General features: G+C 38.7%; 1 protein-coding gene across 1 annotated transcript in view; it reads right to left on the minus strand.

Moving 5' to 3' along the window:
- Positions 1–1,548: 1,548 nt before the first annotated feature.
- Positions 1,549–21,998, minus strand: part of LOC131802663 (zinc finger CCCH domain-containing protein 18) — a 64,750-nt gene continuing 44,300 nt past the window's right edge. Inside the window, 8 exon segments of the mRNA XM_059123052.1 lie at positions 1,549–1,700; positions 1,748–2,030; positions 2,261–2,413; positions 2,468–2,647; positions 2,862–2,939; positions 2,998–3,084; positions 3,087–3,522; positions 13,395–14,165. Of these exon segments, the coding sequence (XP_058979035.1) occupies positions 1,834–2,030; positions 2,261–2,413; positions 2,468–2,647; positions 2,862–2,939; positions 2,998–3,084; positions 3,087–3,522; positions 13,395–14,165 (1,902 nt within the window). The 3' untranslated portion in view covers positions 1,549–1,700; positions 1,748–1,833.

The raw sequence follows: 21,998 nt of genomic DNA on the forward strand, positions 1-21,998 counted from the left end.
AGGTCACTGTAATATTTAGGTCATGACTTCTAAGTGGGGGGAGGAGGTGGGGTGACTATAGTGACTTCTGCAGGCTTTGTCAAGACGAGGAAGATATAGAAACTGTGGAATACTTACTCTGTCACTTTCCTACTCTTTTTAGAACCATCAACTACATAATCTTTATCTATCTTCATTTATTTTCCTTTCACTCTAATCAGGTTGATCACAATGAACCAGCAGGTCTCCGAGTGGAGCGGACCGGGGCAACTGCGCATCCTCTAACCTAGCCTCACCTGCTGGTGCGATGCTTCCTCAATACGTTCTAAATATAACAATGTTGTAGGATGAAGTTTTAATTGAACTAAGTTTTCTAAATTTCAGTTATACCGTATCACCTTCTCATATATTTTTCCTCGAAGTTCGTTGTAATTGAACTACAAAAACGATTCACAATCCGGACTTGGAAAAGCAGTATAAGAACTGCGGTGGACTTCGAAGATGTCGACCCGTGGGAACTATGTTGCTGCAGCATACCGCAACGTAATATATTTTGCCATAGTCTCGCAACTGACTTAATTTATAGCAATTTCTTAAGTTCACCCACTATCTGCATCCATAACATCGCACCAAGCGTAGCCATTTAAGCCGATTTTGTTTGTTACAACAGTACCGCCAAAAAAATGCCAACTCTGTTCTAATAATAGACATTTCGTTTTGTAAACGTAAACGAATTCATAACAAGTGGAAAGAGATAAAAATGTTTATAGGTGCAGTAGTAAGATTTAGATGAAATGTCAAAAGAATTTTAGTTTAATTCAATTTTACGGCTCCTACTCCATTCATCTCGTCAATCCAGTAAAAAAGTTTTTGTCATACCGACAGACAAAAACCAAGGGAAGAGATAACGATTGGTGGCTCCTTCCGAAACCATGCTATTCCCTTCCCTTCCTTACCACTTGTAAACCATTTTTTCCACTACTAAGCAAACGTTGTTTTTATATAAACAACAGTAAATTTCTTATTTAATTTCATTAGGAATTGTGCTGCTTTAGCAACCCCAATAAATTCAAAATTTATCAAGAAATTGAAAAATGTCAGACACATCATCATCATGATGTGTTAAAACCGCTTATGTGTTAATGTCCCATCATACACATACAAGTTTAGCTTGAATTTGTAACAAATAGCCAATGTCTGTTGAAAAAGATAGGTATTTTCTGACGTTTTCTCTCGTATTTATTTGTTACAAAACCTTTCTTTTATAAAAACAGGCTATTATATGCCGAATAATAACTACTGACTTCATGTGGCATGAGCTTGTTAATAACTGAGTTGGTAACTTAATATGTAATTAGAATTTTTGCTGGTTAGCCCGATATAGTAATTTATATATTATTTGTTGTTAGCCATAGTCAAGAAACTTAATTAGAATATATTCATATATGAACTTCGAGGGTGTAATAGTTAACATCCATGCTTCCATCAAAAATTTGTTGTAATATTAATGTATTTAAATCTTTTAAAATTATTGTTCGGTCACACTTACCAAAAGTGATAACAAAATAATAATGAACACTAATTATTATATTTCAAGAAATTAAAAACATTATGGGTACAAGAACAGATAAACAATTCATGTATAAACGGACTGACTAGCGGACGGTAATTTTATAAGTTGCCTTTCGGGACAGTTAACTCCGTTCTTCCTGAAATAGATGCTGCAAAAAGTGATAAAATTCATTCTGTAAAATATAGTTATTCTTACTGCAACTTTATTTTATTATTTTGTCAATGTAGCTTAAATGGAAAAAGAACCAATAAAACTGGAATATTTATATTACGGCCTATTCATTATGCCAGTTTTGATCTTTTTTTAGCGATTGCGTCCTCAACGGCGCGTAATTGCTTCAGAAGTTCCTCCCGTCTGGACTTTTTATTGTCTCTCTCCGAGGGGGTTGAATGTGCAGGAGAAGCTAGTGCAGAAACTCCTACCGCTGCTGGTTTCTTCAGTTCTATAGTTATTGGTGACCTTTTTTTTGGAGGTTCCACTAAGAAGAGAAAATTTATACAAAAGTTTGTTCGTTATTTTTGGGTTTTTTACAATGCTATTAAATAAGGCCATCTTCGATCTTGAGTTCAAAACAGAATATTCACCTTAAGCTCGAAAATAATTTTGTTTACCAATAAAGAATATTTATTGAATTGCTTTGTATCAAAAAAAATGGCTCAAGTTTTTTAATATAAGCTCCTTTTTATAACATTTCTTTAAAAATCTTACCCTTTTTAATAACCTTTCGTCCGCTTGCACTTGTTTTTTCAGAAGGGCGCGAACGTTTGGGTGGCGAATTATCCCTGGAGCGGGAAGAACTCCCTGAAGATGATGAACCTGAATCTGATTCCGTTTCAGAAGCAGTGGAGTCCGACGAAACTTCTAAAATAATATATTATGCAAGTTTCCCATTTCATGAACTAAAGAAATACATACCAGAGTCTGAAGAAGATGATGAGTGTCGACGCCTAACCTTTGTTCGACCAGTATGAGTTTTTTTTGAAACTGGTGAAGCGCGTTTTTTCTTATGAACAGGGCTATATACATTACCTTTGTTATATACTGGGGACAAAGAAGAGTTTGTTCTCCGTTTTGAAGATGGTGAATGGTGTAAACCTGTCAAACGAAGAAATACTCTTTTTAAAGAAATTTTAAAAATACAAAAATATTAAATATATTAAATCAACGACATTAATAAATATCTTCATTTTCCATTCATGTCATAATTACGATAATAAAAATTAAGATCAATATTAATTATACAGCGATAAAACTCGACTCCTATATTACCAAGAGAAAGAACAAATATGATAATTAAGAAATATTATACCTTTTAAGAAATTATGGTCTTTCTCGATAACTAAATTTGATTTCAACTCCGTTAGATCATTTTTGAGCTCATCAATTGCTGCGTGCAATTCAAATGTAAAAATTAAATTATGTAAAGTTTTTCAAACACAACTTACTTGGAGTACGCCTAGATCTTCTTGTTGACGGAGAAGGGGATCTCAAAGATCTTCCGCCTGTTCTGCGCGACGTAGGTGATTTTGTGAATTGCTTGCATAACGTCGTCGGTGATTTTCGCGTGAACTAAGAGACCGGCTGGAATCCGAACTGGAGTCGCTCTGTGAACTACTAGAACTTGTGTACGATGAATTACTGCTGTAACTTCGGCGATCCCTTCTTCTTTTGTCGGCCCGATCTCTGGAGGAACCTCTGCCACCTGGAGATTTAGACCTCATCCATGGATCATTCCACTCATCCCCGCGTCCAACTGGTTCAACTCGTTGTACTATGACTTCTCTTGTAGGACGTAAACGCCTATCATCTTCGTATTGCGGCATACGATGTGGTGGAAGCTCTCTATATCGTGCCGAGCGACCATAAGGATCCACATCATCGTAATGGGCTGCTGGAGGGCCACGACCATAGCGCTCACCTGGACCATATACATCACTTACAGCTTCTGGGTACAAAGGATGACGAATGACCTGACAGTGAAAAAATACATACATTTTTTAATTCGGTTAAAACAAACCATCGCACTTAGGGGAAACATGTGTCAAAAGGTTCACAAAAACCCACTTATAAAAAAGCGTTTATTAAAAAATTTAGATAAATGATCATTTGACTATTTTCTGTGTTCAGAATTTGCTGAGCTATACCAAACCTACGAACTATTCGGTTAAACATGCCGATATGGAAAGCAACAATCTACATTTGGCAATTATGAAATTAGATGAACTTTAATCAAATATATTTTTAGCGAAATTTATTATTTCTAATATTGTTTGTTTTGTACATTGTGCGAAAACAATTAGTCTTGAAAATTTCACAATGCATTTTTCATCTTTCTTTTTTTTTTTTTTTTTTTTTTTGAACATCGTGGTGTATTTCCTTTTTATCGATTCATTCATTGGCAATTTTAAAATAACTTAATTTATTAACTTGCCGATAATTTTCTTTATATACCAAGATTATAAGCGTTTTAATTCTACCGATTTCTGTCGGTGACTCAAAATTAAACAGAGAATCGCAATCGCCGAGCAGAGTGTCACACTTTATGTTCTCCCTATTTGGTTCTGATTGTGAGTGTGGAGTGAATTAGGCTCATTGAAGGTACGTGTGCCTGCATTTGCCTGTTCCACATTAATTTGCTTAATTATTTATTCAACAATGTACTGAACTATTTAAATTTGACCTTCTTTTAACGTGCAAACTTCTATGTTTATCTACGGATTTCTATTTCTTTCATGCTTTTTTTATTCAATTCATTCTTAATACTAATCATTCAAATATGATGGTAACGTTTACCACCAAAAGTTCCTTCCCATTCGCCGGCGTTAAGTACGAACGCGTTTTATTTTTCGTTGCTAATGAAAGGTGTTTTTTTCACAAGCAAAGCAAAATAAATAATATAAAAGCAAACAGTACGCTACTAAATAAACTCAGGAAATATAATCTAAAAAAAAGCCTGCTAAAAAATCCTTTTTATTAAGAATTTTTGCAAAATAGTTTTTTTCTACTTTATCCTCTTTTTCCCCAAGCACATAAATCGGTTTGTTAAAGTGTTAACAACAACAAGTGTATGTCACTCTCTCATACGGAAGAGAAAAATGTAAGTGAGAACGGGCAAAACGTATACCTTAAGTTGACGTCGAAAGATTTCAGCTCAACCGCGCCAAACGCCACGAAAGCTGGTATCTTACAGCTAAACCCCAAAGCCGTTCTAAATCGGCATCGCCGAGAGTTTTTCATGACAAAAACTTGCCAGGTGAGACTACTCCCAACGAAACAACAGAAATGTCATATAAACAAAACAATGTAAACACGCCCAAAATAAATTCTATCAAGGTGCTATCACACGATGCGATTGTACATCAAGAAACTATCGCTTCAAGTAAGCATGCGTCTCTTGAAAAAAAACAAGAAGCAAAACATAGTTCCTCCAGGCATGGACCGATATGTCTTAGTAACAAAGCGTAAGGCTAGTTCTAGAACTCCAACCAAGGAACCAAAAGCTAAAACCCAAAAGTCTATAATCAATGACCGCAGCAACAGATTCTCAATTCTCGGCTCGAATAACGAGACTGATGAAATGATACAACCGGTTAGATCCCAAAAACCTCCCCCACTATATCTTCGCGAAGAAACTACAAACAATCTTGTGAACAAACTCTCCCAAATATTGGGTAAACCTAATTTTCACGTGGTATCTCTTAAGAGAGGAAATCTCCAAGAGACGAAAATACAAACTTATACTGAGTCGCATTATAAGGACCTAGTTCGTGCTCTGGATTCTGAGAAGAAGAATTATTACACCTATCAGATCAAGAGCTCAAAAGGACTAGTCGTCGTCATTAAAGGGCTTCATAGTTCTACACCCACACAGGACATAAAAGATGCTCTCGCAGCAGAAGGATTCGAAACAAAGTCTATCATCAAAATTTTCAATAAAGATAAAGTTCCGCAACCTATGTTTAAAGTAGAACTAACATACGAATCTTCGCAACTAACGAAAAAGGGACCGCAACCTATGTTTAAAGTAGAACTAACATACGAATCTTCGCAACTAACGAAAAAGGGACAATTTCATCCAATTTATAGCCTTAGGCTTCTTTGTAATCGCGGTGTGAAAATTGAAGAACCTCAAAAAAGAAAAGGCCAACCTCAATGTACAAACTGCCAAGAGTATGGGCATACCAAAACGTATTGTAAATTGCTATCGGTTTGTGTTACTTGTGGTGACCTCCACAAATCATCGGAATGTCCACATCCCAAAACTGACCCAAGCGTCAAAAAGTGCAGCAATTGCGGTGGAAATCATACTGCAAACTACAGAGGATGTCCTGTATATATCCACTTAACAAAATCTAGCTTAGCCACAAAAAAGCCTACAAGCTACCGGGTACGGGAAAATCTACAATTTAATATCAAAACAGCTGAGTTCCCTGAGCTAAACAAGAGGAATGAAACCACCGCTCCTAATTACAATCTCCCCTCACAGAATATGCAATACTTATATTCTGATACATTGAGAAATGACTCACCCAACTATAAAAATTCAAATATAGAATCATCTATCGAAAAACTAATCGTCACCATGAATTCTTTTATGACAAGTATGCAAAGCATGATGCAAGATATTGTGAGAAATCAATCTATGATTATGCAAATAGTTTTAAAACAAAAATAGATAAAATTCGAATATGTTTTTGGAACGCAAACGGCTTAAGCCAACATAAACACGAGGTCGAAAACTTTATTCACTCACTCAACATACACATTTTACTGGTATCTGAAACTCATTTCACTTCTAGAAACTGTTTTAGAATAACCGGTTACAGTACATACGACACTAAACACCCTAGTGGGAGAGCTTGCGGTGGCACCGCGGTGATAATTTCTAATAAAATTCAGCATTACCCCATGCCAGAATATAAGTTTGACCACCTACAAGCTACAACAGTTGCACTATCTTCAACGAATACAGCTATATCTGCTATATATTGTCCTCCGAGACATAGTATAAGCAAAGATGAATTCGCACACTTTTTCTCATCTCTTGGTAGTAGATTCATTGCAGCTGGAGATTATAATGCCAAACACACCTTCTGGGGATCTAGACTTATTACACCCAGAGGTAGACAGCTTTTAAACTCCATTTCGTCCGCTAAACTGGACGTGTTATCTACTGGCCAGCCTACTTACTGGCCTTCAGACCTGCAAAAATGTCCTAACTTAATTGACTTTGCGGTAACAAAGAATATTAAGAGGGGACAAATGTCCGTGCTACCCTCGTTTGACTTGTCGTTAGACCATTCCCCAACTATAATAACATTAAATGATGTTCAATTCGCAACTTCCCGGATTATCTACCAAATAAATATACAAACTGGATGAAGTACAAAAAATATGTCAGTACACATGTGAATTCTAACACTCCTCTAAAGTCCGGAGAAGAAATTGACAATGCAGTTAAAATATTTACTTCGATAGTCAATACCGCTGTCAATGTTGCCACTCCCACTAAATTTTCAAAACTAGAAAATAATTCCTATAATCCATCGACCATTCGAAAACTCGTGTCTGATAAAAGGAAGGCCAGAAGAGAATGGCAGAAGCACCAATCACCTAGGTTTCGGGAAAAACTAAAAGAATGTGAAAAACTCTTACAACAAGCACTCAGATTAAATGAAGAGCGAAACCTAGAAAAAACTTGAAAAGACCTATCGCCCACGAATCTCCAATTCGCCTAGAAAATGGGACTTGGGCAAGATCTACAGAAGAAAACATCTTGAATCTGTATTTACCCCAAATCCCGGACCATCGACAGTTGTTCAACCTTTAATTGACGACATTGTTCCGAATCCAATACGATTTTCTCTAAAAGAAATCGAAAGTTCTATAGCCTCGATAAAACTAAAAAAATCCCCGGGCAAAGATAGAATTACTCCAAACATGCTCAAGAAACTACCAACACCGACCGTTAAACTATTGTTATTTATATTTAACAACATTCTTCGAGTAGGGTACTTCCCGTCTGTATGGAAAGAATCTGGAATAGTAATGATTCCGAAACCTGGAAAAGATCCAACGCAGGTAAAATCGTATAGACCCATCGGTCTTCTATCTATACTCTCAAAGCTGTTCGAAACAACATTACTAAGGAAGTTAACTCCCCATATTACAAATAGCAATATTATCCCCGACCACCAATTCGGCTTCCGTAAGAACCACAGTACTATTGAGCAAGTGCACCGCATAGTTACAAACATTAGAATGGCATTCGAAAGGAAGGAATACTGCTCGGCGCTATTTATAGACATTTCCCAAGAGTTTGACAGAGTCTGGCATCTTGGAATTCTATACAAAATTTGTGAAACTCTACCTAAAAACACTCATAAACTTTTTTGTAGTTATTTGTCAAATCGTACGTTTGTTGTCAAATCGAAAGACATTCTTTCAAATTCGAGAAATATATTGGCTGGCGTCCCACAGGGTAGTATCTAAGGACCAATTCTGTACGTGTTATTTACTGCCGATATGCCCACAACCAATGAAACTCTAACCTCAACGTTTGCTGATGATACTGCCTTCATTAGCATACACAAGGATCCTCTGATTGCGTCGGAAAAACTACAATACCATGTATATCTTCTCGAAAATTGGCTGACAAAATGGAGAATATCGGTAAATGCAAGCAAGTGCATACATGAACTTTGCCCCACGATAAAAATCTTTAATACTCAAGTTCCACAGAAAGATACCGTAAAATATCTCGGAATGCACCTGGACCGAAGACTTATATGGAAGCAACACATCGATGCAAAAATCACACAAATTAAACTAAAAAAGGCCAATCTTGAATGGTTAATTGGTATACGTTCTTCTATTAAATTAGAATATAAAGTCCTATTATATAAGACTATAATAAAGCCAATTTGGACGTATGGCATACAGCTCTGGGGAACAGCTAGTGCCTCTAACGTAAGTAAACTACAAAGAAGACAGTCGAATATTCTTCGATCTATTAAAGATGCACCATGGTACATAAGGAACGCAAACATCCACAAGGACCTAAATATACTTACTGTTGAAGAAGAAATAAAGAAGCTTTGCCGCAAGTACTTAAACAAGCTATCCGAGCACCCAAATAACTTGGCCCGCCAACTCCTACTATTCGGAGACGTGACACTCTTTCTATCATATAATTTATTTTTTTGTCTGACGCTCTCATTATTTTCAGCTCTTGTCCGGCCAATTGAACGTCGCCCACTGTTATACTTCTACAGGTAGTAGTATGCTAAATTGGAAGCTGCTTCTGTGAAGAAATCGAAAAGACTATTACTGTAGTCCGCGGGAAGATTAGTGAAGAAATCGATAAGACTATTACTGTAGTCCGCGGGATGATTAGATATAACTGTATCTAAACAAAGCAACATTATATCCGTAAGACTATTTCTGTAGTCCGTCACTTAGATATATCTGTATCTAAACTAATCTTAACTACCTACTCAATCAATTCACGAATATAACTGTATCCACAAGCCCACAAAATAACACAAATCTATATCATAAAAAAACAATAATTAATAATTAAAGCATGAAAAAATATGGGGTGATTGTATTGACAACCTCCCTATAAAAATATTAGTACATAAGATAGATTCAATATATGAAAGATTCAATAAATTAAACAATACAAAAAATAAAAAAAAAGTTCCTTTCCCATTTCTTTCTCTGAACTCTCCAGTATTTCCGTCAAAATTTTTCAATGTAATATCGAATGAAGACGTATCGGGACTATACATAACTGTGAACATATATGGACCAAATTTGGTACACTAAGTTCTAGACTAGTTTTCAGTGAATAGTTTTAACACTTACATTTAATCGGAAAAATTTAAAAATTATATATAAACTATTTTTTAAGATTGAAATAAAGGATACTCATGAAAAAAATTAAGAATTGTAACATTTTTAAAATATCTATAAACGTCGAGTAAAATAGAAACGAATAAGAAGTAAAAAAGCTGTAAGTTCGGCCGGGCCGAACTTTGAATACCCTTCACCATTTGGAACGAATTTGGCAATTCTCAAATACAATAAAATCCGTTAAAAATTCTGTTAAAATCTTAAAAATACCGAATATATACGACGACATGAACCTGCGTAGGTAACATTTTTCATAAGCCATTACAATATTCAAATGCGAAACTTACAAAATTCGTCAATGTCGATAAAATCAAAATACCGACTATCGGGAGGTACCGTTATATGGGAGCTATACGAAGACATGGACCTGCACAGACAATTTTCTGTTTTAGGCTGTAGTATCCACTACGAACTTCAAATACCAAATTTGAAACAATTCTGCTGAAAAAATGTCCATAAAATCATTAAAATACCGAATATCGGGATGTACCGTTATATGGGGGCTATACAAAGACGTGGACCTGCACAGAAAATTTTCTGTCTTAGGCTGTAGTATCCATTGTGAACTTCAAATACCGAATTTGAAACAAATCCGGTAAATAAATTCGCTAAAATCATCAAAATACCGAATATCGGGAGGAACCGTTATATGGGGGCTATACGAAGACGTGGACCTGCACAGAACATTTTCTGTCTTAGGCTGTAATATCCATTACAAGCTTCAAATACCAAATTTGAAACAATTTTGGTGAAAAAATGTCCATAAAATCATTAAAATACCGAATATCGGGATGTACCGTTATATGGGGGCTATACAAAGAGGTGGACCTGCACAGAAAATTTTCTGTCTTAGGCTGTAGTATCCATTACGAACTTCAAATACCAAATATGAAACTATTCCAGTGAATAATGTCGCTAAAATCATCAAAATACCGAATATCGGGACCGCTATATGGGGGCTATACCAAAACGTGAACCTACATGGCCCATTTTCAGTACCAAAAGTCCTGCAGACATAACATACATTTGAGCAAAATTTTATCAATTTACTTCAATTCGTTCGGAAGCTAGAATGTTTTCCACAGACGGACGGACATCGCTAAATCGACATGGAATTGTATGCTGATCAAGAATATATATACTTTGTGGGATTTTAAATGTGTATTTCGAGGTGTTACAAACGGAATGACAAACTTAATATACCCTCCAAAATAAAATGAATTTGATAAAAGTTATAATACGTGCCACTCTTACAAAGAATGGCCTTTCCAAAAGCACGTCATTATAAATAAAAACAATCTTACAATAAATACAGTAAACACCTCTTATACGTAAACAATTTTTAAAACTACAAACAAATAAATTGCATCAATTTTAAAATGTATAACGAGGGAATTTATAGTAATATTATATAAAAGACGCTGTTGAATTTAAATTAAGGGTTAACAACCAATATATAAATGACAATGAGATACCAATATCGTTTGACGTTGTATCCTTATTTCCAAGTATTCCTGTAAACTTGGCAATAAACACAATAAAAGAAAAGTGGAACATCATTCAGGAATACACGAATATGCACAAAAGACTCCAGATATTTTGTATATAATAAGAAAATATTTGAACAATTAAAAGGTATGTCAATGGGATCACCTATTTCCCCTATAATCGCTGATATTGTCATGGAAGAGTTACTTAATACAACCATGAAAACTTTACCCATAAAACCAAGAATATTAACGAAATATGTCGACAACATATTTTGCAATGTGCAGAAGGACCTGGTTGACAACACCATGATGGCCCTGAAAATGTACAACAAGAACATATAATTCACAATGGAATGTGAATTGGACCACCGACTACCATACTTTGACGCCATTGTACTAAGACAAGGCAATTTTCTATTTGTAGACTTGTATCAAAAACCAACGTTCTCAGGAAGGTTAATAAATTACCATTTCAAACACCCACGGAGAATCCATATAAATACAGCCATTAACTTTGTTCACAGAGTACTAAATACCAGCGACGATAAATTTCATTCTAATAATATTAATAAAATCAAAAATATCTTAAAGATGAACGATTTCCCTGACAATACGATCAACGAACTTATAAGACACGTGAGATACAAAAGACTGGACAATAGGGAACAAAAACCTGGGAAAATTTACAAACGCTCCACTTATATACCTGGGTTTTTAGAACGTTTGCTTGCTTCATATAATTAATGTCCATGTAGAAAATAGAATGAACTATAAATCGCACACAGAACACTGTGCGCAAAATTATAAAAACACGATAGAAAGACACAAAAAGGTTTAGTCTGAAAATCTGTGTAAGGTGATGTGGAAATAAAACTGTTTTGAGAATATAATAAATGTAATTACTTGTATTTGTTAATTGTTTATAAAATATTAAAATGTATTTTATTTGTTTTTAAGTTCAATCCCTGATGATGATGATGAGTGAAAGTTGTTAGGAGCTCCTCAAAGTATACTATAAAATGTATTTGAGCCTTTAATGTCGGTGTAGATTTGGATATATCCGACACATAGTTTTTCAAAGATTTGGGTTTAAATTCCGCAGTGTTGGTCTGATGTTCTTCATATTTAAAATATATACACCTAAGTCTGTTTTTACACGGTCTTTTTGTACACGGTTTTGATATAACACGGTTTGAAAATTGAAAATTTTTCATTTTTTTACACGATTTTATTCCATTTAGCACGAGTTGAAATTTTATGTACTTAATTTTTTTTGTCAAATTTAATTTTTGCGAAGTATGTACATATCACAAAAAAGTATTTATGAAAGAAAAAAAGTCTGAAACCATCGATAGTATCGATAGTTTGCGAACACTAGCTTAAAGATTTAAGTGAATTCCCCTTTAGCGCGTACAAACAATTTTTACTGGTCAAAGCAAATGTGAATAGCACTAATTTAGGGGAATTCCCTTTATGTGCATACAATAAAATTTACTGGTCAGAGCAATTGAAACGTGTTAATATTTTGTGAACTGTCAATGCAATAAGACGTGTTTGGTAAAGAAAAAAATAAAAAAAATTAAAAATTCTTGTTTTTCGCTAATTTTAATAGGTTTTAGAGATTAGGAACAAATCGCCCATTTTTGTATAAGATCAACGTCTTTTTTACACGGTTTTTTTTACACGGCTTCTTCTGGAACCAATCTACCGTGTAAAAACAGACTTAGGTGTAGTTCTTAGCTAGCTGATGGTCTGCAAATATTTTGACAAGAACTGGTTGTTCCTGGCTGTTTGGTTAATGCCTTTGCTATTACAATTTCTCTGCACAAATAATTGTCTACAGTTGTCAAAAAAGACAAAAAGTGACAAAATAACAGAAAATGTCTAGTTTTACACTAATATCATATTGACTTGACTATCATATTGTCGTTGTTACTTAATTTATTAACCAAATTCTTTCAGATTCATCTTATCTGAACTATTATCTATAAGTTGTTAATATAGGAAAATATTTGGAAGTCATTGTTGGATTTTTGTCCAGTGAGGCAACAATGTGCGATGGTGGTTGTTACATCAGTAAAAGTAGAAGACGACTCCTGATAGTGAAATTTCTTGAGTCTACTCGGGATTCTATACCCACGGAAAGCATTTGTCTCGAGAGATTATTCCTCTTATCATGATTTCTCTAATTCATTTTGTGTGAAGTTTTTCAATTTCTTTGCAAACTCCCTCAAGTATTGCAAGTGATTATTTTCTCGAGAAAAACAATTTTGAGAGTATTCGTAATACCTTCTTCCTCGAATTATATTTTTCTTACATGCTCGTAATTCATGATTTTGCTTTAAATGTCTTTGATTGACAGTACTACTATAGTTTTGCATGGTTTCTAATACTGCTTATTATATACAAAATAATGTCTGTGAATTTGGACTTACCTCAGCTGGAGATAGCCGGTCTTTTGCATAGTAAGGATCTTTTTCCAACTCGTCTGGTGATAATGTCAAATGCATTTTCTTGTCTTCAAAATCCATGTCCTGTTCCTTTCTTTTATTGGCCTTTCTCATCATTTCTTTTGCTGTGCGTAGACCACGTTCCCACGCGCTTTCAACTACAACGGGACTATCTCCAGTTATGGTTCGAGCTTCATGCGCAGGTGTATACACACTGCCAACATGAGAAATGGCACTTCTGTGGTGTAAGGATGGACGTTCTGTCCGATAATCATGGTAATCAGCTGGATGCATATTGAAACTTGCTGGCCTACTTCCAGCAGTTCCACCCTGGAGCAATGGCACAGGCCTGACCAGATCGAACATTGTGTAATTGCCCTTATCCGTTACACCAGGATGAAGGAAACGACAACTCATACCCCAAGTACATTGTCCTCTAGTGTAAAATCGGCATACTGGTTTCGGCTCAGTTTCTTCCGGGCGCTTTTCATCTTCATCTGATACTTCGCCTTCTTCAAGCTCTTCGTTATCAGCAGTCTTTGTTTTAGGTGTCAAAGTAGTTTCATCGTTGTTCTTTTCTTCTGTTTTATTATCATCTTTACTAACGTCGTTGCATTCTCCTTCTTCAGCTTCAAAGTCAAGAGCATCGTCATCATGAGTTTTAACCAAATCTTCCAATGATTCACCAACCAGACCACTTTTTCCATTCAAATTTTTTTCATCGCTTCCATTAGAAGCTATATTTTTTTCAAGATCCTATCAAGTAGAAAACAATTAAAGTGTGAAGAAGAAAGCAGCATTGAGAATCTTAACACATAACTCGATTGAAAATAAGCATACGTAGTGGTAAAGTTTTTACAAAGGCTATTTTTAAGATAGATTTTTGTGTGAAATTGTTCTAGAATGTCATTTCGAACGAAAAAATTTAAAATTCTTAGTGGGAAAACTAAGAAAATTCCAAAAAAAAAAAAAAAACACGAAAATTTGCATGTTATGTAAATTAGAAACTTGGCAAATTTCTATAACTTGATAAATCTCGGATTATTATGAAATTCATTATAAAATGCGGTTTGCGTAAATATCGTATGAAGAACTTAACTAGACAAACATTAGATGATTCTGTGCTGGATCTATGACACCTGACATATTGCTTTATACTTTTACAAACTGACTATTAAATAGGATGCTATCCATGACAATAATTTATTACTGAAGCCTATAGATTTAGTTTATATAATAAAAGCTAGTGACTTACACGATTAAACGCTTTACTAAAATCTGTATATATTGTATCAGTTTGCATACCATTGCAACTATAGGGGTAATTTGGATAAGATTTTGTGATGGTCAACAATACCACCCGAAGACCATGTTGGTAAGGACATAAAATGGACTTAATTGAAATTATATCAGTTATTAATTATACCCTCCACCATGAAAAGGTGGGCATATTAACTTTTTCATTCCGTTTGTAGCATAATTTGTTTGTATATATATTCATGATCAGCAAAATCTCAGCATATCTAAAACGATGTAACGATTTCAGTCCGTTGTTGTTGTTGTAGCAGCTCATACATCCGTGTTCGTTCGGTTTCCATTTTCTGACTCAGTTCTGCCTCTAAGTCTAGTCTCAAAAAGGATGCAACCTGTATGGGTTGTGTCCATAACGAGACTGGAGTTAGGTGAGTAGGCTTGGCTGGGCAGCGAAATAGGTGCTGCGTATCATGTGGGCCTGTGCCACATGCTGGGCAGATGTTCTGCATATCGCCGTTAATCCGGGCCCAGTAGGATTTAGGCGGCTGCACCATCCGGATCGTAATTGAGCCAAGACTACTCGGGTTTATCGGGGCAGCTCTCGTTCTTCAGCTGCGATGGGAGGGGGATGGTCTCCTAGCACAGTATTCACTCAATATCCTTCAATGGCTTCTGAGACCGCATTAGAGTGAATACTATTCAGTCCCGCTTAATAGGCCTGTTGATCTAGAGGCTCTCTCTTATACCTCTGTACCTCTCTCTCTCTCTTGATCATGAAGGTCTTTCCTAACGTGCCTTGGCGGAGGTTGCCTATCCACAAGATGGTGATTTGGATGGCTTTGTCTATAACACCCAAGCAGGTAATGCGTTGACAGCATTTTGTTATGCTGTCGCACCGGTAAGACCTTCGCCTCCTCATGTAGGTGATCGACAGGTGTCATGAGAAGGCACCCTGTTGCGGTTCTAAGGGCGGCATTCTGGCAGAACTGCACATTTTTCCACTGCGCAGCACTGATGTTGGCGGACCACACCGGAGCCGCATAGTTTACCACAGACCGGCCTATCGCGTTGTAAGAGGTCAACAAGGTTTCCATATCAGCTCCCCAAGTACTGCCGGTCAGAGACTTGAGGACCTTGTTCCTACTTCTAATCTAGTCGCAGATAGCTGTGGTATGTGCGGACGACTTAAAAAGGCTATCGAATGTAACCCCTAATACCTTGGGGTAGTTGGTGGTCGGAATAATTGCACCATCGACCTGCACATTCAAGGATAGCCCCATCTCCGCAGTCCATGTGGTGAAAAGTGTGGCCGTCGACTTAGTGGCGGATATCTTCATATTCCTCGCAGTAAAAAAGGCGGTAAGATCAACAAGGTAAGCGTTTAACCGATCGCAAATGTCATCAATAATAGGTCCGGACGCCACGAGCGTACAATCATATGCGTACGTTATAATCTCTATGCCGTCTGGAGGGTGTGGAATGTCAGAAAGGTAGAGGTTAAACAGTACCGGAGATATCACCCCACCTTGGGAACCTCCCTGTTTAACTCTACGGATGCTCGACTTCTTGTTTCTGAATTCCACGTACGACTGGCGTCCACACATGTAGTTTTTTGCTGGCATCCTTGCCTGGCTTCAGTAGCGGGACCACCCTGCCCATTTTCCAGGCATCGGGAACTACTAGGGTGGCTAACGACAGATTGAAAAGCTTTGTAAGATACTCAACTCCTGGTTCATTCAGTTGCTTCAACATCACCATTGAGATTCCGTCAGGACCAAGCGCTTTGGATGACTTTGCGCTTCTGATGACCTGTGCAACATCTGCCAACGTAAATTGTGGTGGTACCTCCTCGGCTGGAAGGGATCGTACACGGCGTAGGATCCTTCTCTTCGCCCTGTCACTCTCGGGGTGCTATACAAACTGAAGGTTAAAATAACACGCGAATCCTCTTCGGATCTGTCAAGTCTACGCCGTTGAATGAGACAGATGTCCGATCGTCCTGTTTCCCAGGGTTCGAGAGCGACTTAACCGTTGCCCACAATTTACTCTTTCCTGTACCGATGTTGGAATGCTTCAGATGTTCTAACCACTTTTGCCGCTTATGCTCACCTACTAACCTGTTTACCTCCAGAGTAAGTTCCCTGACTCTGGGGTTATTAGGGTTAGTACGGCGAAGCTCATCTCGCTCGTTTGCTAATCCCGCTGCCTCTGCTGGGAAATTCTTCTTATTCTTATTTCAGGTATTCGACCAGCAGGTATATAGCGAGCGGCTGCAGCTTTGATGATGTCCCGGAAACACCTATCCGCTACCTGAACACCAGATGGGTTGGGCAGTTCTCTGAAGCGGCGATTGGTATACTCTCTGAATTCTTGCCAATTAGCTTTCCCGTGGTTAAGGAAAGTGCGGCGTTCAGAGTCAATGAAGTCGGGTGGTCTATTGATGGCGATAATAATGAGGAGGTGGTCTGAGCCTAGAGAAATGACTGATTGCCAAATTTCGTCATTCGTCAGACCTGGGGACACGATGGATATGTCCGGAGAACTGTGGCAGTCTCCCCTTATTCTGGTGGGCGCGTCCTCATTCACTGTGCAAAACGTGGAGCTATCAATTTGCTCAGCCAGCGCCATGCCTCTCTGGTCATTACCTAGGACGGAATTCCATAATTCATGATGGTCATTGAAATCTCCTAGCATCAGACAGTTATTGTCTACCGAAAGTGAACTGATATTGGGTATATAACGCGGGCCAAATTTGACCATACTCCCATACATTATATGCAGGGGTCACTAGAGTCAAGCTCAGGTCAGATAGGTCTGTACTGGACAGAGTGGTGCAATAGGAACGCTAATCCTCCACCTCCACCTCTGGAGCGATCCTTCCTCAGTACGTTGTATCCATCACAACTTTGAAGCCTGCAGGTGGTACTCAGCTTCGTTTCCTGGATCGCTGCGACCTTGATGTTCTTCCGACTCATAAAGCTTACAATTTCGTTGATCTTACCATCACAATTAAATTGGAGAAATGATGCATTATCCGGAACCTGAACAGCAATGTGTGGCGTCAACTGCTGCGTAGATTGCTGTTGAGGAGATTGCGAGGGAGTCTCATATTGCGACGACGATCCGTCTGTCGGTCTGTTGAAATCACGATACAGCCCATATTTTTCCACGAATTTGTCTAAAAATTGGTATTTGTAGTTTTTAAGAAGATGAACATTGGATGTCTAGGTCCTACAGCGCACATAGAACGGTAATATTGAAAAATGTGACCAAGAAATAGTTGAAATCAGCGAATACCTTCATTTGAGGGGGACTATATCACAATGTAGACCGACGTGATACATATTTTGTACAAATGATTACTCATGTAACCCCTAGGTTAGGTTAACAGCACTAGTGGCTATGTATGTCAATAGACAGGCAGCCCTCAAAACCCCAGCTTTCTGGGGTACCAGTAACATGGGAATGAAATGGCTGATGAATTGACGAACTACCGATCGGTGAGACCGTCGAACAAGCTATAAGGTATTATGTCTGCCGTTTCACAAGTTCCCTAATCAAAGAAAATTGTCGAAGATGGCACTTGGGAACCGGTTGTAAGGTATCTGAGGACATCAAGCCGATAATCTCGAGAAGAAGAACCTACTCCCATCTATCAATTAGCAGGGCTGATCTAAAAATCGCGGTAAGCCTATTGACTTGACATTGCGGTATCAGATATCTGCCCTCAAGATGGGATAACGGTAGTCCTGACTTCTGTAGACTATGTGAGGACGAAGAAGAGGTACGAGGTCAATTAAACATCTACTATGTTCGATCTGGATATTCTTCCACTGTGTAGCACTAATATTCGCCAGCAGCACTAGGGCTGCATGGCTCACAACATCGCGTTATAAGAAAATATTCCTTGTCTGCGCGTGGTTGTAATTAAATCTTACACATATGTGTACAACAAAAGGGCCCGACGTCGTGATCGCACAATATCCGCATACTTTACGATATCTATGCCGTCTGGAGGGCGAGGAATTCCGGAGAGGTAGAGGTTGAACAATTCCGGAGATATCACCCCACGTGGTTTGGACTTCTTGTTCCAGACATTTATAGTTGTCGTGCGGGTCCAAGGATTTGGTTGACTTAGCGTTTCGGATGACACTTTCAATCACCCATTGTAAACAGTGGTGGTAACTTCTCGGCGAGAAAATATCTAATACGACGTAGTACTTCGCTGATTTCCCTCTACGCCCAAGGTTTAATTAACCCTTTCCCACAGTTTACTCATGGTGTATCAGTGGGGTTAGCACAACAGGGTTCATCACGCTGATACGTAAGTTATGCTGCGAAATTTGGTCTTATTTCGGTCTTATTGCGATCGGCTGCAGCTTTGAAGATGTTTCAGAAAAAACCTTTCCGCTACCAGAACATCGGAAAGCTTTGGCAGGGATGTTTATAGCACTCTCTGAATTCTGGCCAGTACTCCTTCTTATGGTTAAGGAAACTGAGACGTTCAGAAGTTATAAAATCAGGAGATCTGCTTATGGAGAGAAATTTAGGTTGCCAAGTCACGTCAATTGTCAGACTAGTTGACACTTTGGACTGTGGCACAAATGTGATCGATATTGCTGGCCAGGATTACCTTCATTCTTGCGGGGGGAAGCTGCACATCGGTACGGTTCGATTCCATCTAACGTGGCTGCAGTAGGAGGAAGCAAGCAGCAGCTACTTAGTATTTTGCAGATTAATCCGCATCACTGCAAAGCGGCTACAGCTAAACTTCCCCGATCCCTCATTAAGTCTGAAGTTGACATAGCCCTGGTCTAGGAGCCTCATATCTACAAAATTAAGGCGACTGGTCTGAGGAGCGAACGGTAGATACGGTTAGAATGTGCATCGCCGCAAAAAGAACTTGAACTTAATCTTCCTTAATAATTTCAGCGGAGGAGACGCCACGGCGGTTAGATTGGAGACTCAATCTGTGAGGGTTCTCGTCTTCATCTCCTTGTACCTGCCATACGAGTAGCCCGACCCACCGGGCCAAGTAATAGAGAAGCTGTTCACGGAGCTTAGAAGCTAAGGCAATATCATCGTTGGATGCAATCTCATCGCTGGGTCAGTAAGGCAGTAACTAAAGTGGATGAATCGCTCATACTGAACTGGAAAGTATCCTCCGCATGTTCATTTTCGAACCGGAAGATCATATTCCAAGTATTGGGAGAGGACATTCATCAAGAAGCCCCATAGGAATCCAAGGAAGGCTCGTTGGAACAAATTTACCGTGTACGTTACATTGAGGCTGAGATCCACAGGTGGACTCTGTCTCTTTTCAAATCCCTGCAAAGACTTATAGATTTAGAGATTAGAAATTCACAACCTATAACATCGTTTAGCACCTCACAACACGCCTACACGAAAGGCAAGTCTCTTGAAACAGCGCAACACGAAGTTGTTTCATGTTGGCAGCATTACTTGACATAGAGGGGGTCTTTAATAATGTCACACCTGACACTATCCATAATTCTCACACTAAACTTGGATATAATATTACTCCTCATTGAATGGGTTGATGTTATGCTCAGCTGTAGAATCATTAACTCAAGCATTGGGGAGTGCTCCGTCAGGAAATCAGTGACAAGAGGTACTCCTCAAGAGGGGTACATCCCACTTTTATGGCTTTTGGTGATAAATAATTATTAATAAATCTGGAACATAACGGAACCAAAATCGTGGCTAACACTGACGATGTGGTTCTAATTGCTGGAAATTCCTGCAAACTATTCCAGACTTAATACTCTACTCCTGCAAAAACTCCATAGGAAAGAGCTGGGGACTATGCTTGTTGTTGTAGCAGCTCATACATATGTGTTCGTTCGGTTTCCATTTTCTGACTCCATTCAATCTGGTTCTGCCTCTAAGTCCAGTCTCAAAAAGGATGCAACCTGTATGGGTTGTGTCCATAACGAGAATGGAGTTAGGTGAGTAGGCTTGGCTGGACAGCGAAATAGGTGCAGTGTGTCATGTGCCACAAGCTGGGTAGATGTTCTGCATATCGCTGTTAATCCGGGCCCAGTAGGAATTTAGGCGGCTGCACCATTCGAATCGCAATTGAGCCAAATCTACTAGGGTTTGTCGGCGCAGCTCTCGTTCTTCAGCTGCGACTGGAGGGGGATGGTCTCCTAGCACTGTATTCACTCAATATCCTTCAATGGCTTCTGAGAGCGCATTAGAGTGAATACTATTCAGTCCCGCTTAATAGGCCTGTTGATCTAAAGGCTCTCTCTTATACCTGCACCCCTCTCTCTAGATCATGATGGTCTTTTCCAACGTGCCTGGGCGGAGGTTGCCTATCCACAAGATGGTGGTTCGGATGGCTTTGTCTATAACACCCAAGCAGGTATTGCATTGACAGCATTTTGTTATGCTGTCGCACCGGTAAGACCTTCGCCTCCTCGTGTAGGTGATCGACAGGTGTCATGAGTAGGCACCCTGTTGCGGTTCTAAGGGCGGCATTCTGGCAGGACTGAATATTTTTCCACTGGGTAGCATTGACGTTGGCGGACCACACCGGAGCCGCAAAGTTTACCACAGACCGGCCTATCGCGTTGTAAGAGTACTGCCGGCAAGATACTTGAGGACATTGTTCCTACTTCTAATCTTATCGCCGATAGCTGTGGTATGCGTGGATGACTTAAAAAGGCTATCGAATGTGACCCCTAATACCTTGGGGTAGTTGGTGGTCGGAATTATAGCACCATCGACCTGTACAGTCAAGGATAGCCCCATCTCCGCAGTCCATGTGGTGAAAAGTGTGACCGTCGACTTAGTGTTGGATATCTTCATATTCCTCGCAGTGAAAAAGGCGGCAAGATCAACAAGGTAAGCATTTATCCGATCGCAAATGTCATCAATAATGGGTCCGGACGCCACGAGCGTACAATCATCTGCGTACGTTATAATCTCTATGCCGTCTGGAGGGCGTGGAGTGTCAGAAAGGTAGAGGTTAAACAGTTCCGGAGATATCACCCCACTTTGGGGAACTCCCTGTTAAACTCTACGGATGCTCGACTTTTTGTTTCTGAATTCCACGTACGACTGACGTCCACACATGTAGTTTACTATCCAACGTTTCAAACTTGCCCGGAGGGCGGTGCGCTCAGTGTCTTCGAACAGTGTGACATGATTGACTGTATCAAAGGCTTTTGATGGATCAAGTGCCACCATAACTGTTCTATCGCACGGCCCGTTCTTGTTGTTGTTGTAGCAGTTTTACATGTTCTGTTGTTTTTCTGACTAATCCGGTTCTTCTTCAATGTCCAGGTTTAGGAATTCTGCTACCTCTAT

The sequence above is a fragment of the Musca domestica genome, unplaced genomic scaffold, assembly GCF_030504385.1.
Source record: "Musca domestica strain aabys unplaced genomic scaffold, Musca_domestica.polishedcontigs.V.1.1 22, whole genome shotgun sequence".
Classification (NCBI taxonomy): domain Eukaryota; kingdom Metazoa; phylum Arthropoda; class Insecta; order Diptera; family Muscidae; genus Musca; species Musca domestica.